A 21704-nucleotide genomic window follows, 5' to 3' on the forward strand; every position below is an offset into this window, starting at 1 on the left:
ATGTTCCTGGGAGCTCCAGGAGAAAAATGCATGGGGATTCATATTTGCCATAAATCTACTCAAAACAACCCAAATATTTCAGGCCTTAAGTTAACAATTTGATTTTAAAATGGCAATTTAATTTTTAGAAGGGTTTAATGGAATTAATCTGAAGAGGGTCAGGATTAACCAGCACCAGGCAAAGTTTCAACACTGATGGACACAGTTTAAAATCCAAAATAATTCAATAATTGATTGAAAAGAATCAATTTGGCTAAAATGCCTTCCATGGTAAAAATAATTAAAATAATGCAATAATTGATTAAAAAGAGTAAATTTGGCTAAAATTCCTTCCACAGTTAAAATAATCCAAAATAATTCCATAATTGATTGAAAAGAATCAATTTGACTAAAATTTCTTCCACTGTTAAAATAATTCCAGAATTGATGAAAAAGAATCAATTTGCCTAAAATTCCTTCCATGGTTAAAATAATTCAATAATTGATGAAAAAGAAGCAATTTGGCTAAAATTCCTTCCACAGTTAAAATAATTAAAATAATGCAATAATTGATTAAAACGAATCAATTTGGCAAAAATTCCTTCCATTTTCCAGGTGGCAATGAGCTGGTGACTGTGCTGGTCAGGCAGAGAGAGGGGCTGGAAAATAGGGGAAAAGGAGGAAAACCCACAGAAAAAAAGCTGGAAAAATAAGCCTGAACTCAATTCCTTGGAAAACTCAATCCTGCCTTGCTTGGTTTAAAATCAGAATTAAGAAAACCTCAGCATTGGAATAATTCCCCCAAGCAATGGGTGATGAGCAATCAGCAGGGGAAACAGCAGGATTGGGATGTGCTTTGCCATCCCAAAGCATCCCAGGAAAAATCCCAAAGTATCCCAGGAAAAATCCCAAAGCATTCCAAGAAAAATCCCAAATCATCCCAGGAAAAATCCCAAAGCATCCCAGGAATAAATGGTAATTTATTCTGTATTTTATGCCTCAAATGAGTGATTTCCATCCCAGGCTGTTCCTAAGGATTCTGAGTCAAGTAACCACCTTGAGAATTCCCAGAGAATTCCCTGGAGAAATGGATCCTTTGGGTGTTTATGCACTGGTAAAAGTTGTAAAAATTCGGGAAAAAATCCCTAAAAGGGAATCTAAATAACCTTCCAGTAGGTTTTGTGAGTGATTCTGCAGCTCAGAGCTGTACCGAGTATTTAAGGAGAAATAAATACCAGTACATGCTAAAAGACAAGGTTTAATCATCGATAAAAATGTACAAAAATATTCCAAGGACAGCGACTTCCCAGTTTTCTCACCGAGCAGGGCTGGGGGAACAACCTTCCTGGAAAAACAGGGCTGGAGCTGCTTCCTCCTCCTCCTCCTCCTCCTCTCTGGGCTGTGCAGCTACATTCTGCAGCAGGTTCTTAAGGCAACACCTGGAACTGCGTTTGACATTGGGGTTTGATTCCTACATTGTCAGGAGGGGAAGAGAAAAGGTGGAGAGGAAGGCTGGAGTTCCAGCCGGGGTTGGGTGGGTTGGGATTTCGGGAATTTCGGTGGTTCATGTTCCACACGCTCCCTCTGCTGGCACTGCGGGAGAATTCCCATCCACCGCATTGCCGGGGATTTGGGATGATGGAGGCAGGACTTGGACAAAGTGCCAAGCAATCCCACAATCCAGGGGTTTGCAGAACACATCAGGATGCAGATCCCTCACTGCTGCTGCCTTCCCAAAAAATAACAACCCCACCCAACCAAATCCATCCAATGAGTGAAAGCACGAGGAATTAAATTAGGAATTTTTGTCCCCAAGCTGAACTGGGCTCTGCCCAGGCAGCCCAGGGATGTTCCCTGTCTGGGAAGGACACAGGGCAAGTGCTTGGGGTCACTCCTGCCACCTCCATGTCCCCTCAGGGGATCTCAGCCCCCAGCCCACCCTGCAGCTCCAGGCCAGGCACAGCTTTGCCCTCAGAATTCCATGGATTTTTCTACTTTAGACTGGACTGAAGTGGTAAAAAACTAAAAGCCACCGTTGTTGTGGCCTTGGGACAGCAGCCACCGGCCCCAGGGCCTCGCCCACACAAGGCTTGGTTTTATTTTGCCACCTGTAAACATTTTTGGTATCAAGAATCTTCTCATTGATCTTCATCCAGCTGCTCCAAAAGAGTCCTCCTCTGTTTCTCCAGCTCCCCCTCGCTCAGCTCGCTGCCAGAGGTGTCCCAGTTTCCCTGGGGAGAGATGGGAGAGGGGTCAGGGTGGGATTTGCTGGAAGGTTCCACACTGGGAGCTCCAGCAGGACACAGAGCTGGAAGGAAGGAAAGGAAGGAAAGGAAGAGAGAAAGAGAGAAAGAGAGAAAACAAAGAGGAAAGAAAGGAAAAGGGAAAGGGAAAAAAGAAAGCAAGCAAGGCAGAGTTGGCTGTTCTGTATCATTCAGGAACCTCAAAAAGCAAATCTGGGATCATCAAATCCACCTCTGATCTTTCCCACAGCACAGCTATGCACTGTGCACCCAGCAGATGCTGCTGCCAGAGCCCAAAGCATGGGATGAGAAGGAAGCAGAGCTTACAGAATCTTTTCCAGGCCGTTTTTTAGTGGGAGATTTATGCTTGGACTCGGATCTCTGTCGGGCTCTTTCCTTCTCACTGTCCCTCTCTCTCTCTTTCTTGTCCTTCTCTCGTTCTGCATCAGATTCTGGTGAATCCTGTGGGGGAAAAAAAAGTAAACAAACAGAATACTGAAGATTAATGCTGAATATTTTAAATATTCATTTATGGAATAACCACGGAATGACTTAAGCTGCAAGGGACATTGAAGTCCATCCAGTGCCACCCCTGCCAAGGCAGGGACACCTCCCACTATCCCATGGTGCTCCAAGCTCTGTCCAACCTGGCCTGAGACATTCCCAGGGATGGAGCAGCCACAGCTTTCCTGGAAAACTGTGCCAGGACCTCCCCACCCTCCCAGGGAAGAAGAAGTGAAGCTATTGCTGCTCCTGAGGTCCTTTTGCTGCTCCCATCCAACAGTTCTGAGCCTCCAACACAACCCTGATGCTCAGGCAGGCACAAGGAATGGCTGGGATCCTTCCCAGCTCTCCCCAAGAGATCCACACCAGGATTTGCCAGGATAAACAGCAAAGTCCAAAACCAGGATTTGCAAAGAAAACCAGCAAAGGTTACCTGGGGAGTTCTTCACACAGAGTTAAACCCTCCATGTTTAGCAGTTTAATATGAAAAATATCTAACAGGAAGTTGTTATGTTGGCAATGCCCTCCTCCAGCCTGATCCCAACATTTTTTCCCTTGGAAAATCCAGCAGGGATTACTGCCAGCAGCTGCCAGGTTTTCCATCATCCAACTCCAAACCCAACTGCACTTACAGACTTGTGCCTCCTCTTCTTGCTCTTCTTCTTGTGTTTTTTGGACTTCTTGTAACTCCTCTCTGCAGCCACAAGGAGAAACACAAAAACCCAGGAATCAGTGAATAAATCCCCAGGGATAAAAGCCCAGCTGATGTGGAGTCAATCCCATCATCCCATCCTGTTATCCCATCCCATTCCCTACCGGATTCGGCGCTGGAAGAACGCTCCGACACCGACCGCGATTCCGAGCGCTGCCGCTTCTTCTTGGAGTGGCTGTCGTCATCCTCGGACTCTGAGCCCTGCACAGGGGAGAGAATTCCAGTTAAAAATGGGAATTCATCACGGGAATTGCAGCAGGAATTGGGAAAGGCAGAGGGAGGTTTGCTGGGAATACTCACGGAGCGGGAGCGGGAGCGTTTGCGGTGATGTTTTTTGGATTTCTTCGAATGTTTCTTGGTCTTGGAGTGGTGGTGTTGACACTCGTGCTGTGGGCAAGGCAAGGAGGGGAGAGCTTGGACTGCAGCAGGGATTGGGCTTGGAAAAACCCTGAAATCCCTGCTGGTTCCACCAGGGCTAAGGACAACTTCCCTACAGCTGCTTGCTCCAACCTGGCCTTGGAAAATTCCAGGGATGAGGCAGCAAAACCTCAGCAGTTCCTACAGAAATCCCATAGCCATTTTTTGGGATGTCTTCTCCTCATCTACGAAAGTTGGGAAAGGCTAAAAACTCCATAATCAACATTTCATGGCAGCAAAACCTCAGCAGTTCCTACAGAGATCCCATATCCATTTTTTGGGATGTTTCTTCTCATCCACAAGAGTTGGGAAAGGCTAAAAACTCCATAATCAGCCTTTAATTGCAGCATCACCTCCTACTGGATATCCCAAAAAACTGATGGGATGTTTCTCCTCATCCACAGAAGCTGGGAAAGACTAAAAGCTCCACAATCAATATTTAATGGCAGCAAAACCTCAGCAGTTCCTACAGAGATCCCACATCCATTTTTTGGGATGTTTCTGCTCATCCACAAAAGCTAAAAAAGGCTAAAAACTCCATAATCAACATTTCATGGCAGCAAAGCCTGATAATCTCCTATAAGGATATCCCATAAAACTGATGGGATGTTTCTTCTCATCCACAAGAGCTGGGAAAGGCTAAAAGCTCCACAATCAATGTTTAATATCAAAACCCTAAAAAAGGGCACTGCTGTCATGCTGGAGCTGCAGTAGAAGCAGCCAGGAGCAAGGAAAAGCACATGGATTCCCTGGATTGGTTCCCTGGATCCAAGTTAAGCCTGGCCTAAACCCAACCTTGGCTCTGCCTAATTTGAAATTATAAAATTCAGTCGTTTTAAGTCAAAATGAAGTTGAAAATGAAACAAAATCCCCAAGAGTGAGACCTGCAAAATCCAATTATCTCCTGCTTTCCCTTAAAAAAAATTCAAAAAAATTCTATTAAATCCTTCCCAATTTAAAAGGAATAGGAATCTTTTTTATATTATGCAATGATTTTAAAAATAAAGGAATAATTACCTCAAGTACATGTAGGAAATCCTTAAATATCCTTTTCCTTTCAGATTCCAGGGTGATGTCTTCAAATGCTGGTTCCTTCACAAATCTGTCTCTGATCTGTCAGGAAAATGAATTACATTAGTGATATTAAAAATCATTAAGTGAATAAATTATTAAGTTATTAAAAAACTAGAGTGGAACACATAGAATAAAATGACAAAATATAGTAATGATAATGGCAATAATAATAATAATAATAATTAAAGTTATAAGAAATAACAAAAAGTAAAAGAAATAATAAAAAGTATAAGGAATTAATAGAAACAAGAAGAAATTAATAAAACAGTAAGAAATTAAGAAAAACAGTATGAAAAAAGTAGAAATAATAGAAGTAAAAAGAAATAATAAAATAGGAAATATGAACAATAAAAATAATAAAAATAGTAAAAGCAGTATAAAATAATAAAAATAATAGGAAATAATAAAACCAGTAAGAAATTAGTAAGAACAGATTTATCTTCCCCAGTTGAAAAAGCCCCTGATCTGGAGAAGGCTCAACTCTTTCAATCCCAGAATTCCAACCAAAATCCCAGATTTCCAAGCAAATCCCAAATTTCCAGTGTTCAGAGAAGTTCTAACAGAGGGAAACATGGAGAACTCCACTGTCTTTCCTGCACATTCCACTCAAGCTTAATAAAATACAGTTTTTCTATAAATTATCCTTGGAGAGGAAAGGTTGTCCAGGACAAAATAAGCTGGAAAAAGCTTATATTTTAAATAATTTAAATTAACTTGTGGGGAGGGGTGGTTTGTAGGATTTTTTTGGGGAGGATTGTTTTGGGGTTTTCTCCACTTGTTTTAGGACTTTATCATTTCAAAGATATTAGGATGAAGCTTTTCTCATCCAATTCCAAACTTTCCTGAAGAAACCACAGCATTTTCTGGGATTTTTCAAGTCCCATAAACAGAAACGAGAAGAGCTTGGAGAACGCAGAGGTTTTTGAGGGATTAGCAAGGACCTGTTGGGGAATTTGGGAATTCTCTCCCAGGGAATTTGGGAATTCTCTCCCATCTTACATCCTCCCAGACTGCATCCAGCTCGATGGGGGGTGTGGCCTGTTTCAGCATGCTCTTGAAGGCTGACTCCTTCCTCTTCATCTTCCGAGCTTCCTCCTTCTCCCTCTCCCTCTCCCGAGCTTCAGCCTTTTCCAGCAGCTGAGGGAAGAGAAAGGACAAGGGGTTGGAAAGGTGGAAGGCAAAAAATTCAGTTTATTGGCCATGTAAATATGGGGGTTTTGGACAGCTCATCCTCGGAGTTGTGTCTCAATTTTCTTGTCGTTTCCAAGTGATTTCCATTTGTTTCCAAGGAAACAAATCAATTATTAAATAAAAATTTTATTTTATTAAATTATTATTTCATTCAAAAATCAATCAGTGATTTCTATTCCAAGCTGTTCCTGAGAAGCCAATGATGTAAAATTACAGAAACACACAAATCAGGTGAAATCTTTGGTACAAACCAGAGATCACATAATTCTTATCCCAGAATTCCTCAGTTTGGGGATGTTGACTGTTTGGATTAAGGTTTATCTCTCCCACCTTTATTTTGGCAACTGGGATATGTTAAATAACTTTAAATAACAGAATATTCCTCAAATATTATGGAAGCCCTTAGAAAATAAACCCTATTTCCTGTTTGGAGAAGGGATTTCCCATCCCAATTATCCAGCTATCCCAATTAATGAATGAATGATTAATTAATACTTACACTGTTGAAAGCCAGCTTGATATTCCCTGCATCCAAAGTGGTGGCTCTTTTGGTGGAGCTGATGACAGTGACAAAATCCTCAAAGGAAGTGTTCACTTCCACCACAAATCCTTTATCCTGGACAAAAAAAAAAGGCAGGAATTCAGGAATTCCCTCAGTGAAAGAAATCCCAGCTCCCTGGGATGGGCAATGTGGAATGAAAGGACAAATCCTCACCTTTAGGATGTCTTTAATGATCTTTTTCTCATCGTGGTAACGAGCTTTCAAATCCTCCACGTAGAACTTGAACAGGTCCAGGGCAGTTGATCCTGAGGGGAGGTTGAGTTAAACCCCAGGCCAGGTTTACCCAAAGAACTGCATTTTTAGGTATTAAAAAATAGGAATAACTGCAAAAGCTGCCCTAATTGCAGTTCCTACAGAGATCCCACATCCATTGTTTGGGATGTTTCTCCTCATCCACAAGAGTTGGGAAAGGCTAAAAGCTCCACAATCAATATTTTAAGGCAGCAAAACCTCAGCAGTTCCTACAGAGATCCCACATCCATTTTTTGGGATGTTTCTGCTCATCCACAAAAGCTGAAAAAGGCTAAAAACTCCATAATCAACATTTCATGGCAGCAAAGCCTCGTAATCTCCTATAAGGATATCCCATAAAACTGATGGGATGTTTCTCCTCATCCACAAAAGCTGGGAAAGGCTAAAAGCTCCACAATCAATGTTTAATATCAAAACCCTAAAAAAGGGCACTGTTGTCATGCTGGAGCTGCAGTAGAAGCAGCCAGGAGCAAGGAAAAGCACATGGATTCCCTGGATTTGTTCCCTGGATCCAAGTTAAGCCTGGCCTAACCCAACCTTTGCTCTGCCTAATTTGAAATTATAAAATTCAGTCATTTATGTCAAAATGAAGTTAAAAATGCAACAAAATCCCCAAGAGTGAGACCTGCAAGACCTGCCCTAGATTGCAGGTTTTGCTTTGCTTACCAGGCTGGCCCAGCATGCTGGTGAATCTGATGTCAGAGCTGATGGCTGGGTACAGCTCCATCCAGGAGGACATGGAATGCAGCTGGCCATGCTCGTGCAGCTCATCCAGGAACAGCTGGGAAACAAGGAAATGGGAATTGGGAGTCATTCCTCACAGCTCTCCTTGGTGCCAGCTGGGATGGACAGCTTTGCTAACTGCAATCCCAGCTCTGGTAACTGCAATTCCAGCCTTGGGAACTGCAATTCCAGCCTTGGGAACTGCAATTCCAGCTGCTTTGGGAACTGCAATTCCAGCTTTGTTCCAACAGGATTGAAAAAGCACTTTTTATATGTCTCTTCCTGCTTTTCTCCATGATTTATAACATTCCAGCTGCAGTTCCTTCCCATCCCCACCTATTCCCTCTGGCTTCTCTTTACTTTTCCAGCTTTCTGGCATAACACAGCAGAGGAAATGTTACACCCCAATATCTGAGGCTTTAAACACCCTTTTAATCAACCCCCAGCAATAAAAAATCCCAGGGAATATCCCATGTCATTCCATGACATATTTCCAGGCTCCAGGACAAAACCCCAAATTCCACCCACCTGAAAAGATTCCCTGTTTTTCCGCTGCCTCCTCCTTTCCCTCAGCAAACTCTTCTGCTTCTCTTCCTCCTCCTCTTTCTCCAAGGCCCTGATGTGCTCCTCAAAACAGATCAGCGCGTCCTCCTTATCCATGTCTGCCAAGAAAAGGGGGAAAATCCCGTTACTTCTTCCCACTTAGGGAGCAATCCTGCTTTCCCCAGGGATGTGCCAAGGCCTGGCCATACTCTGGAGCTCCTCATCCTCAGCGAAGGTGGGGTTGTCCATGAGGTACTGCTGGGCCTCTGACCAGGTGGTGCAGTAGGTGACGTTGGCCATGTTGTCCAGGATGTTCTTCAGAGCTTCCCAGTTCCTCTTGCGGAGCTGCTTGGCTTGTTCCTGAGGGGAAAAGGTTTTTGGGTTTGGGTCAGTTTGGGGGGTTTGGGATGAAATAGGAGGTATTGAGTGTGTTGGCTGAGAAAACAGCAAATTAGCCTTTAATTTATGGCAAATGGTGGAATTCTAGAGTGGTTTGGGTTGGAAGGGACTCAAAGCTCATCCCATTCCAACCTCGTGCCCTGGGCAGGGAGCAGGGTGCTCCAAGCCCCATCCTACCTGGCCTTGGACACAAAACACCACCATTTTTCCATATTATTATTGTTTCAGAATATATTTTTATATTATTATCCATGTATTATTGCTTCAGAATAAAAGCTATCAAGGAATTAATTAAAATCCCTCTAAAACTTCGACAGGTGGCAAAATCAGCAGGAATAAATCCCAACAAACCCCAAAACCTTCCCAAAAACCTGCTGTTCATCTGCCATAAAGCCTCAACCACAGGTTCAAATGATTTAGGAATCAGTGAGGAGATCCTGGATCAATTTGAAGGGAATTTACCTTCTCCTTCTTGGAGAGGAAGAACAAAACATCCTCATAGATCTCCAGCCTGTCCCGTTCAGAGATGGCATTCCACACCTCCATCTCCCCAAACATCTGTTCAGCTTTTCTGGGCAAAACAAACCAAAACCACCATTGATTAAATGATTCAACACCATTGATTAACACACAACATGATAAACACCATTGATTAAATAAATCACATTGATAAACATTGATCACATTGATAATAAAAAAAAAAAAATCACATTGATAAATAGCATTGATAAACACCATCAATTAAATAAATCACCATTGATTTGTTTCTTGTGACTAAATTATCCCATCAATTCCCAAGGGCTCTGCTCCAAGCAGGAACACTTTTTTAGGAATTCTTGATTTTCCCCTCTTGGGAAGTTTTTTTCCATGACACCTTTTTATCTTTTATAAACGAAGGGAAGAGCTAAAAAATGGAAGTTGATGCCACTCTGAGTAGTGCAATCCCATCAGGATTTTTATCCCTTTTCATCCCTATTTATCCCTTTTTAAAGCAGGAATACTTTTCAGGAATTCTCCTTGATTTTTCCTCTTGGGAAGTTTTTTTCCATGACACCTTTTTATCTTTTTAAATGAAGTAAAGAGCTAAAAAATGGAAGTTGATGCCACTCTGAGCAGTGCAATCCCATCAGGATTTTTATCCCAGATTCCTATTTATCCCTTTTTAAAGCAAGAATACTTTTTCAGGAATTCTCCTTGATTTTCCCTCTTGGGAAGTTTTTTCCACAACATCTTTTTATCTTTTTAAATGAAGTAAAGAGCTAAAAAATGAAGTTAATGCCACTCTGAGCAATGCAACCCCATCAGGATTTTCCTCCCAGATCCCTGTTTTTCATCCCAGAGAACTCTCACTTGTATCTGGTGGTGGATGTCATCTTCTCGTGGTTTTCCAGGAAACGCTGGAAGGATTCCTTGGCTTCCTTGTACTTGGATCTGGCTTCCTCCTTCTCCTCCTTCTCTGTCTGAACTTTGTAAGCGTTGAAAGCTTGCTTCTTCTCACTCAGCTTTGCCAGAGCACTGCCCAGGAGAGAAAAGGGGAGAATAATGTCATTTATGGAGAAAGAAAACGAGGAAGAGAAGGAAAAGGAAAGAAGGAAGAGAAGGAAAAGGAAAAGGAAACGGAAAAGGAAAAGAAAGAAGGAAAAGGAAAAAGAAAGAAGAACAAGAAAGAAGGAAGAGAAGGAAAAGGAAAGGAGAAGAAAAAGAAAATGAGGAAGAGAAGAAAAAGAAAAGCAAGAAAACTGGGAAATTAAAAGCAAGAAATGAAGGAAAGGAAAAGCAGGGAAAAATTAAGGAAAAGCAGGGAAAAATTAAGGAAAAGCAGGGAAAGAAAAAGAAGGGAAAAAAACCAAAGAAAAAAGGAGGAAAAGGAAAAGAAGGGGTAAAAGAAGAAAAATGAGGAAAATAAGAAAATTAGAGCCAAAAAGCAAAAGGCAACAGGTTTGAATAATAACGGCAGAAATGCAGGAATATGTGCTGCTGAGAGAAGTCTGGATTGTTGGGAAGTCCAATTCCCTGGAAAAGGAGTTTTTTGTAGAAGGTTGGTGTAGGATGAAAGGAGGACTCAGTACCTGTATCTGGGGTCATTAATGATCATTTTCATGGCTTGTTCCCAAGAAGCATTGGATGGAACTCGCTGGGAAAACAGGAAATTATTAATTAATCAGACCTGGAATCAACACCCAAAAGGGAACAATTCCTTAAAAAACAGCCATTGGGGAAAAAAAATAAAAGAGTATTTTATTTTTGAGCTAAAGCAACATTTCAGCAGAATGTTCTTTTCCCTCATTTCCACAAGAATGAGGAATTCTTCACAAAAAAAAATAAAGTCAAACTTGGCAAATAAAATAAAAATAAAACTAGATTTTGCAGTTCAATTAAACAGTAATAATTGGTCAGTAAAACATTAATAATTGGACAATAAAATATTAATAATTGGCCGAAATACCTTTTCTTTTAACAGTTCTTTAAATGCCTGTTTGGCCTCTTCCTTTGTGTTCCAGGTGTAGGTTTTTTTAACTGGTTGGGCATCCTCATCCTCCTTCTTTGCAGCAGCACTAAAAAGGAATTATTTTATTATTTCAACTTTTTTTTTTAAGTTAAGAGCCACTGAGGAGTCATAGACAACCACAGAATGAGTTCTTTAAATAGCTACTCAATGTAAAAAAATAATTCTAATAATTCATAGAAGGCTTTTCCTTACAAGCACCATGCACAACTGATGAAAAAAAGAACACAAAATGCAAATTATTTCAGCAAAATATCTCCCTCCTGCAATTGGCTGCCTGCTGAAGTTATCTAGAAATTATTGATAAAAATATAATGTTGAAATTCAGCAGGAATATTCATATTTTATATAAAAATGTAAAGAGAAGTGCCTAAAAATATGGCTCTCGTCCTTAATTATGTCCTGCTGTCTCAAATCCCCCACAGCATTTATTTTTTTCTTTGAATGATAAAAATCCTGAGTTATAATTTTCCACATAACCAATTTTTCATTATTAAAAAAGGATCCCGTTTTGGCTGGGACTGATAAAAATCTCTTTAGTATTTTATTTTTTCCCAGTGATAACGGCACAGATCCATGGAAAAGGAGCATAAAGGGGAAATGTTCATGGTACCCTGGGAAATTCTTACAGCCACTGGAAAATTTATGGGATGTTCCTGTCACTGCTGCTCCTCAGAAATGAAAAGGGGCAGCAGAGCTCTGTGGGTTTGTAAGTTATCATGGAATGGGTTGGGTGGGAAGGGACAGTAAGGATCATCCAGTTCCATGGCAGGGACACTTCCACTATCCCAGGGACACTTCCACCATCCCAGGCTGCTCCAAGCTACATCCAGCCTGGCCTTGGACATTCCAGGGATCCAGGAACAGCACAGCTTTCCTGGGAAACTGTGCCAGGGCCTCACCTCCCTCCCAGGGAACAATTCCTTCCCCATCCCTGATCTAACCCTACTCTCCTTCGTCTTCAAGCCATTCCCCCTTGTCCCATAATAAAATAATTTCCTTGAAGAACTTGGTGTGAGATGTGCTGCAGGTTTGTGGTAGAACTTTGGTGTTTGGGATCAGAGTCATGGGATGGTTTGGAAGAGACCTTAAATCCCATCCCATCCCATCCCATTGACAGGGACATTTCTCACTGTCTCAGGCTGCTCCAAGCTCTGTCCAGCCTGGCCTTGGACATTTCCAGGGATCCAGGAGCAGTCACTGCTTTCCTGGAAAACCTGTGCTAGGGCCTGACCATCCTCCCAGCAGGAACTCCTTCCCAATCCCTGATCTAACCCTGCCTTCCTTCATCTTAAAGCCATACCCCTTGTCTCAGAATAAAATAATTTCCTTGAAGAACTTGCTGTGAGATGTGCTACAGGTTTGTGGTAGAACTTTGGTGTTTGGGATCAGAGTCATGGAATGGGTTGGGATGGAGGAGACCTTAAATCCCATTCCATTCCATTCCATTCCATTCCATCCCATCAACAGGAACACCTCCCACTGTCCCAGGTTGCTCCAAGCTCTGTCCAGCCTGGCCTTGGACACTGCCAGGGATCCAGGGGCAGCACAGCTTCTCTGGCAATCCCATCCCAGTCCCTCCCACCCTCCCAGGAAGGATTTCCCCCCATATCCCTCCCAAACCCCGTTCCCAGAGCTGCCATCCCTTTCCCAGCACTCACTCTCCCGCCGCCTCCTGCTTGGCCCCCTCATCGGCGGCGCTCGCTGCCGTGTCGCTGCTCCCGTCCTGTGTCCCCGGGGCGGCGCTGCCCTGGCCCTGCTCCTCGGCCGGGGCTGTCCCCACGCTGTCCCCCGTGTCCCCCGTGGCAGCGGCAGGAGCAGACTCCCCCTCAGAGGCTCCCGCAGCAGCAGCAGTGCCCGTGGAGCTCTCGGCGGCTGTGGCAGTGCCAGCTGAGCTCGGAGTGTCCGCGGCTGCAGCCGGGGCTGAGGTGGCGGCGGCTGTGTCCTCTGGCTTCGTGCTGGGGACAAACAGCAGTGCTCAGCCATGGGCTTGGGGATCAGGGCAGAGATGGGGTGGGAGTGGGAAATGAGGGGTTGGGGAGTTAAAGCCTTGGAAAATGGTTGGACGCGCTGAGGAAAAAGGGTTTGAAGGCCCTGAGGAAAAAGGGTTTGAAGGCCCTGAGGAAAAAGAATTGGAAGGTCCTCGGGGAAAAAGGGTTGAAGACCCTCACAAATAAGGGTTGGAGGCCCTGAGGAAAAAGGGTTTGAAGGTGCTGAGGAAAAAGGGTTGAAGACCTTCAGCAAAAAGGGTTGAAGGTCCTCGGGAAGAAGGGCTTGAAGGCCCTTGAAGGTTTCAAGTCTCTCAGGAATCGTTTAAAGGTTCTCAAGAAAGGTTTGAGGGCTGTCAGAAAAGAGGGTTCAAGGCTCTCAAAAGAATGGTTTGAAGGCCCTCATGATAAAAGGGTTGAAGGCCTTTGGGAAAAAAGGGTTGAAGGCCCTCTGGAAAAAGGGTTTGAAGGCCCTTGAAGGTTTCAAGTCTCTCAGGAAAGGTTTCAAGGCTCTCTCCCAAAAAAGCTTTAAAGATTCTCCAGAAAGGTTTGACGGCTCTCAAAAAACCAGGTGTGAAGGCCCTGAGGAAAAAGGGTTGGAGGCCCTCAACAGTTTCAAGTCTCTCAGGAAAGGTTTAAAGGCTCCCAAAAAAGCTTTAAAGACTCTCAAGAAAGGTTTAAAGGCTCCCTAAAAAGCTCTAAAGATTCTCAAGAAAGGTTTGAAGGCTCTCCAAAAAAGAGTTTGAAGGCCCTGAGGAAAAAGGGTTTGAAGGCCCTCCGGAAAAAAGGTTTAAGAATCCCAGAAAAAAACTAACATTATATTAAAAACATACCTGTTTTCTTCAGCTTTAATCATTGCTGGAGAAAAAAAAGAGAAAAACAATTAAAATATAGCTTTAAAATAGTTCATATACACAGAGAGTTCTGGTAATTATTGATTTAGTAAAAGCAAAGTTTTAAGTATTTTTGTTACTGTCAAGAATTTTAATATTTGTGCCCTTTAAGGACTGAAACCAAATCAGATTAAAGTAAAATTTAGAAATGCCACCACAGGAAGACTGGGGAATATAAAAATGACTTTTTGGTTTAAAATAATTATTTTAATTTAAAAAAAAAGTTGAAAAACCAGAAAGTCAGGATTATGAAACAGAATTTTTAAAAAGGAAATATTTAAATCACTGCTGTTTATTCTTTTTTAAATACTTATTTTTTACCCCAGTTGATTTTGTTGCTGTTTTAATTAATTAATTACTTAATATATTTATAAAAAGACAAGTCCAGCACCCTTTTACCTTCAAGATCCTCCAGCTCTTTGGGTTTTGCCCAGCGGGATTCCTTTGTTTGGGAATTGTAATAATAAGGCTTCCCAGAATCTGATTTATACTCTTTCCAGGGACACTTGGATAACAATTGCTGATGGAGAAAAAACAAAGATTTCCTATGGAAAAATCTCTAAATAAGTACATAAATACATAAAAGGCTTCTAAAAAGGAGGGAGACTTTCAATATGGACAGCTAGTGATGGGATAAGGAATGAAAGGACACTGATTTGGGGTTTGGTTACCTCAGCAGGGGTTTTGAGGTCATCTGGCTTCTCCCACGTGGACTGCTTGGTCTCAGTGTTGTAGTAATAAGTTCTTCCATCCGGGGATTTGTGCTCCGTCCACGTGGATTTCTGGGCAAAATAAAAGCCAAATGAATAAAGAACAAGAGGATGGGATTGAAATCCCCAAAAATGTTGGGATACAGACCTGCTTGGAGTGATCCTCGCTGGCAGAGCTGGTGGTGGTGGAGCTTTGCTGGACTGTGGAGACCACAGGATGGGTTGTCTGAGGATGAGACAGAACAGGAAAATCCTGCTGAACTGGTGGTTTGCACCCAAATATCCTGAATTTTCCAAGCAGTTCAGCAGCACAGGAACAGCAGGAGCCAACATCACTATTAAGTCAGTGCTGTTCCCAAAACGTTGCTTCTTTGGGAGTGGAGCTGTGGAATTCCACATTCCAAAGGGCCTCATTCCCATCAGAAAGTGGAAGTGAAGGTGTCAAACTCCTAAATTCCAGAAGCATTTCCTGTTCCCAAAACTTCAGGAAAATTTGCTTCAGGAAGATTCTGACTTCCTGAGCTGACAGCAAACTCCCTGCTGCTTTCCAGGGCCTGTTTTCCCAGGAATTCCCTGGAATCAGGACTGTATCCACCTGCTCTGGATCAGCAATTGGATATGGGCAAGGAGAACTGGATTTCCTGACAGTCCAACGGCACAGGATGGAAATCTCATGGAAATAATATGGATATTTATCTATATTTCATAATTCAGTTGGGACAGGGCCCACGGATTTCAAGGAACAACCAGAAATTTGGAATAAGGGGAGGAAAAACAGAGGGGAAAAGGAAGGGGAGGAAAAATAGAAATAAGGTTTTCCTTTAAATTCCTAAAGCCACATCTGCCCCACACCACACTGGCATTCCAACCTTCTGGAACTGTGCTTTTCACATACCTGAGTTCCAGGAGGGGTCACACCTGAAAAATAAATATAGAAAAATTAAAAAGGGTTTGGTTGCTCTGTTTTTTAAAATATTCCTCAATGTGGGCAAGGAAAAAATGCCTCAGGACTGTAATGCTCCATCCCATTTTAGGAAAAAGTGGAATTTTTAAGTATTTCAGCTGTTTTTTTAAAAATATTTTGAAATTATAGCAAATTTTTTACTCACCTACTTGTGCATCCATGCTGTTCACACCTGGCTGTAAAAACAACCAACAGATAATTAAATACTGAATTAACTGGAATTAAATCCTAAAAAAACCCCAATATTTAGTATCCAAATGAGTGCTTTCTGCCACAAAAGGCTCCAATTCCTTAAATAATGATTCCTATTTCCTTCCTTATTATTCCTGCTCCTTAAAAAAGTGATTAGGAACATCATTAGTTTGGATAATTATGTGGCACAAGGCCTTTGGGTGCATTTCCATTGCAATGGAAAACACATTTAAAATTTCAATTTTTATTTTCTAATTAAAGCAAACAAAGAGTGAACAACAGCAACTGCTAAAAAGAGCTTTTAAATTTTTTTTTTTAAAAATGAAATTAAACTCACAGGAACCGTGGGCTGCATGGCAGCCTGGGACATGTGGGACATCATCATTCCAGGCATCACTGACTGCATCATTCCAGGCATCTGCAATTCAACAAGATTTGCCACTTTATTTATCACATTTTCAACACAAAATATAGTATTTTTCTTTAAAAGACATCATCTGATACTTGATATTAATTTAAAAAAAACTCAAACAACCCTTTAAGGTAACAAAAAGTACAACAGGTTTGTGGGATTTTGATTCCCTTCCCCACATTCCCACTAAATAGGAATATTAATATCAGGAATACCATGTCCAGATTCCAAAGCTGGATATGAAATATCAATAAAGACCATTTAAACTCCAAAGGAACACTATCAGATCATGTGGGATCTGATTCCATTACTGAAATCCTAAGTCAAAGCAGGAAAAGCAAAGGCTGGCAATGATTCCTGCAGAATTCCAAGGCCACAGGGAACAAACTAACAAAGGAAAGGTGAACTCCCAGACATGACATTTACCTTCAGCTTTTTGCTCTCCATCTACCAAAAGTGCTGAGTTGCTCCTTAAAATATGAAATATTGAAATATTCCCTGTCTAAGGGTGGGAATTGTGGAAAAGAAGTTGCAAGCAGAATTTCTACTTCACTTTCTCCTGAACACACACAGTGCTGAGAAGTCAAATCCTCCTCATGTTTTAAAAACTGCTTTATTTTCACCTCAGAAGCTGCAAATCCACACTGGAGAAATTCCTACCAAGCATTTACACACCAATTTAAACTGAAAATATAAATGCTGTGGCCAAGGAATTGCAAAGGAAGAGGGGGAGCTGCCAGCATTCCCAAAATTTCAAACCTTCCCTGCCATCCTCTCTCTGCTCTGCTTGGTGACACTCAGTATCCACTTCCAGAATCCCTCCATCCCAAGGATTGAAGCATTCTTGGGATATTTATTACACCCAGAAAGAGAATTGCTGCTTTTAGAAGTCGACAAAATGATAGGTTTTAATGACAAAAGTGCTCATTGGTAAGAAAAGCTCTAAACCTGCAGGGCCATGGCTGTGGCTTTGTCACCTGGCAGGGTTGGTTTTCAATCCCATGGCACCAGCAACAACTGGATACAGGGATTAGAAACCAATCCCTAGGATTTAAACAGAAATTCTGCCAAAATTCAATATATACTTATTTCTTCCCTTGCACCTTGCTGTGATTTTCATCTGTGTGGATGTAGGAGTTAGCTGAGGATTAAACATGAAGTCCCAAGATAACCTTATTCCTTCAAAATCTGCAGGAAACTTCCAAAATGCTTTAATAAAACCCAAATTATGGATTCATACCAGTTTATAATTAAAGTTACAGTGCATTAATTACCTATTCTCACACCAATTTATAATTACAGAGGTGCATGAATTCCCTGTTCCCCATGAGAAGAGTTCCAACCTGGACAAAACAAAATTCCCCTGGATCACTGACGTTTTCACCTCCCAGGGAGATTTTCCCACCTCAGGCATCATTCTGGGAATAAAGGGAATTAAATTCTCCTTGTGGAAAGGCCTTACCTGCCCCATTGGGGGTCCTCCCATGGGGGGCATCATCTGAGGCATCATCCCGTGGGGCACTGGGGGCATGTTGGGAGGTCTCTGTCCCATGGGGTGCATCCCCATGGGGGGGTAGTGGGGCATGCCAGGGTGTCCCATCTGGAAAACAGCAACAAACAGGGACAATCAGCAGGAAGGACATCACCCAAATCACCCACAAAAGGGAATAAGGAAAATGCATTTCCTGGTTTTCTAATGACTGAGACACATCGAGAACTTTCTATTCTAGACAGAACTAACAGCTCTTGAGAGCACCTTCAGATAAACCCTGGGCAGGATTTTTCTTCAGAAAACACATTTAGCAGGGAAAAAAAATTAAGACTTATTTTCCATCATAGAATCCCAGAATGGTTTGGGTAGGAAAGGACCTTCAATCCCATCTCATTCCAACCCTGCCATGGCAGGGACAATCCCACTGTCCCAGGTTGCTCCAAGCCCTGTCCAGCCTGCCCTTGGACACTGCCAGGGATCCAGGGGCAGCCACAGCTTTTCTGGGAATTCCAGCCCAGAGCCTCACCACCTTCCCAGGGAAGGATTTCTCCCTAATCTCACCTAACCCTCCCACCTCTCAGTCCAAAACCAGTATTCCAATGATTTTCTTATCCCAGAAGGCTCCCTGGGGCTGGGAGTCACCCAAAAGTGACCACAAGCAACTAACGAGGTTTGAATCTTGTGAACAGAACACTTGACTCTCCTCAATCACACCCTCAATGTCACAGTGCAGTGACAGCTCCTGCTTCCCACATCTCAGCAGCTGCCCAGGTAACTCCAGGTAAAACAGCGTTTCCTCAAAATGTCCTCTGACCTTTCCCAGAGTATTTTCTTTATTTTCAGAGAGGCCTGCCACCCAGGTGCTGGCTGTCTCTAGCTGTGCAGTGAGAAGGTTTCCCTGGGCTGAGCCCCTTTCCCAGCTCCCTCAGCCCCTCCTGCTGCTCCAGTCCCTTCCCAGCTCTGCATACTGCCGGCTCTGTGATGCAGTGTGCCCTGGGGGACATCAGGAGCAGCACTGCCAGCAGTCAGGGATGGATCCTGCCCTGTGCCCAGCCCTGGAGCAGCTCTGCAGTGCTGTGCAGCTCTGATCCTCAGCCCAGCAGGGACAGGGAGCTCCTGCCGCAGGGATGAGGAAGGGCATGGAGCATCGCCCTGCCCAGCAAAGGCTGAGGGAGCTGGGGCTGTTCAGCCTCCAGAGGAGCCCAGCTGAGAGGAGCCTCAGCCCTGGGTCTCTGGCTGCAGGGAGCTCAGAGCAGGGCCAGCCTCTGCTCAGCAGTGGCACCAGAGGAACGGCAGCGACTGAGCCCAGGGAGCTCCCAAGAGCTCCCCAGCGCGGCTGCCAGGTGCCCACTGAGGGTGTGACATCTCCCCCAGCAGGGACACCCAGAGCGACACCCCGCGCTGCTGAGCCCCTGACACCCATCCCATCCCATCCCATCCCATCCCATCCCATCCCATCCCATCCCACCCAGCGCAACCCCGCGGTGACCCGGCGGGGCGGGGAGGCGGGACCAGCCGCCGCTCCGCCCCGAGCCCGCACTCACCATGAGCGAGCCGCGGTCGACGGCGCCGGGGCGCATGGCGGGGCTGAGCAGGGAGCCGCCGCAGCGGCCCAGCAGCCGGCCGCGCAGAGGCGGCCGTGGCGCGGCGGGCCCGAAGGGCAGCAGCGGCTCGGGCTCCCCGCGGGGCGGCAGCAGCGGCGCCAGCAGGCTGACGGGCTTCCCCGCCGGCCAATCGGGCCGCGCCGCCAGCCGCGCGCTCTTCGGCGATTGGTCGGCGCCCGAGCCCACCGGCCGCACGGCGTCGCCCGGCGTCAGCTGCATAAGGGGCGGCGGCTTCGGCAGCGAGAACGGCAGCGGCTGCGGCGAGGCGGCGGCGGCCGCGGCCGTGGAGTCCCCGCCGGACATGGCGGCGGCGGGCGGCGCGGCCCCGCCGCGCGGGGATCGCTCGGGAGGCTCCCGGGAGCGCGGGGCGCGGAGCGAAGCGGCGGCTGCGGCGGCCGAGCGCGGGGCACGCCGGGAAACCGCTCACGTGGGACCGGGGGCGGTGCGCGACGGGCCGGGCGGCACCAACGGCGCCGGAAGGAGGGGGGACTTTGCTCTGAGTTTGGCGTGCTAGCAGACCGGGAGGTGGCGGTAGATCCCCCCTCAGCCTTGCCGCGGGTGGTGCGCGCCGGGCTCGCACTCCCCCCGTGGCGGTGCGGTGGTACGTGCCGAGCGCGGCCGGGGGAGGTGCCGATCCCCCCTGCCCGCCCCGCGCGGTGGTTGGTGCCGCTGGGGGGAGCGGCGCCATGGCGGGAGGGGAGAGCTGAGGGAGCGGGGAGTGTCCGATAGCATCGGGGAGTGTCTGATAGCATCGGGGAGTGTCCTAAGGGACTGGGGAGTGTCCGATAGCATCGGGGAGTGTCCGATAGCATCGGGGAGTGTCCTGTGGGAGCGGGCAGTGTCCTGTGGGATCCGGGAACATCCGATAGGATATGGGAACATCCCGGTGGGAAGGGACCCGCAGCGACCAGCCAGCCCAGCTGCTGCACCTGCCCAGCCCGGCAGCCCCGCCCTGCCCCTCACAGCCTGTGCAGCCCTGGCGGCCTTGGCCTGGGACACTCCACAGCTTCTCCGGGAATTCCAGCCCAGCCAGGAATTCCCAATTCCCAAGATCCCATCCATCCCTGCCCTCTGTCCGTTTAAAACCATTCCCTGTGTCCTGTCCCTCCAGCCCTTGGGAAAAAGGCCCGAAAAGCAGAACTGAGCACAGAAACAATGTTGGAGCTCAGTGTAACCTCAGCTGGAATTGTGTAAAACGTAACTCTTCGTTTTACAAGGAAAGGTTCAAATCCTGGTGGTTTCCTTGCCCAAATCCCTCCTGCCAAGGTTTTGGTGTGGAGGAAGAAATTAATTTTTTGTATCGAAGTAAAGTTTCATATGACCTCACATTACTGCCTGTGAATTGAGCCTCTGGGAGAGATGGGTTGATATATTTGCTAATCTTGGTTTAACATCGAAAATCCAAAATCAGGACATGAAGATCCAGCTTAATAAAGAGGGAGAAGGGCTGGGAAAGATGGGAAAATCCCCAATAATTTGTGTTTTTATTTTGTACCACTTCACCCCGAGTTCAGCCGGGATGATCTCCCCCAGCAGAGGGGGAGAGGGCTGAGAATTGTGTGGAATAAACGGAATTTCAGGGGGAAATCCAAAGGGGAATGAGCTGGGAGATGCAGGGAGTGACCTCTGGTGTGTTTATTTACACGGAGTTGTTATTCCTGGCCCTGGAATTGCACAGCTTGGGATATTTTCCTGTCCCCAGCACTGCATCTCCAGTGTCCTTCTTGAGAGATGATGTTCAGGGATGAAAATTTTATTTTTCCAGAGTATTTTAGGATTTCCACCCACTTCCACTGTTATCAAACATTATTAATTTTGCACTCTGAGGGCACAGATATTGAAATCCTTTTCCTGCAGTGAGGCAGGAGCTGGTTTAGCTCTAATCACAGAAATATGGAACGGTTTGGGTTCAAAGGGACATAAAATTGCTCCAATCCCACTCCTTCCTTCCTGATCCTGGGGGAAACCCTCTGAAAATCCAGTTTTTAAATCTGGATTTTCAAACAGGACTTGTAGGAAATACAGAATTCTGAAAGAAAAATTTGAAATAAAAATCATGAAAGAAAATTTCTGAAATAAAAGCTCTGAAATGCAAACTTCTGAAGTAAAAAATTCCGAAAAAGAGAATTTTGAAATAGCACCTCTGAAATACAAATTTCTGAAACAAAAAATTCTGAAAAATAGAATTCTGAAATATAAATACCCGGATTGCAAATCCTGAAATAAAAACACTGAGATAAAAAATTCCGGGATAGAAATCCCGAAATTAAAATTCTGAAATAAAAGTTCCCTGAAATAAAAATTCTGAAATAAAAATTCAGAAATAAAAACTTTAAAACAAAAC

General features: G+C 44.7%; 1 protein-coding gene across 3 annotated transcripts; it reads right to left on the reverse strand.

The window, feature by feature from the left end:
* Window positions 1-1221: 1221 nt before the first annotated feature.
* PRPF40A (pre-mRNA processing factor 40A) lies at window positions 1222-19748 on the reverse strand. Of its 3 annotated transcripts, none has more exons than XM_085067205.1 (27): window positions 19301-19748; window positions 17727-17864; window positions 16190-16270; window positions 15806-15836; window positions 15592-15614; window positions 14845-14922; window positions 14658-14768; window positions 14386-14506; window positions 13927-13951; window positions 12767-13063; window positions 11046-11154; window positions 10669-10733; window positions 9950-10114; window positions 9062-9170; window positions 8410-8560; window positions 8186-8319; window positions 7601-7715; window positions 6836-6927; window positions 6620-6736; window positions 5929-6066; window positions 4873-4968; window positions 3739-3825; window positions 3543-3639; window positions 3359-3420; window positions 2550-2684; window positions 2088-2210; window positions 1222-1424 (listed from the first exon to the last, which is right to left on the reverse strand). In XM_085067205.1, exons 1-26 carry the CDS (start codon window positions 19661-19663, stop codon window positions 2118-2120), a joined length of 3033 nt encoding a protein of 1010 aa, XP_084923331.1. In that variant the 5' UTR covers window positions 19664-19748; the 3' UTR covers window positions 1222-1424; window positions 2088-2117. The 3 variants fall into 3 exon arrangements, with proteins under 3 accessions (XP_084923331.1, XP_084923332.1, XP_084923330.1); XM_085067206.1 differs by having other exon boundaries at window positions 1222-1450; XM_085067204.1 differs by having other exon boundaries at window positions 1222-2210.
* Between the last annotated feature and the right edge of the window lie 1956 nt (window positions 19749-21704).

Source organism: Lichenostomus cassidix, chromosome 7 (genome assembly GCF_008360975.1).
Source record: "Lichenostomus cassidix isolate B80296 chromosome 7, HeHo_3.0, whole genome shotgun sequence".
NCBI lineage: Eukaryota > Metazoa > Chordata > Aves > Passeriformes > Meliphagidae > Lichenostomus > Lichenostomus cassidix.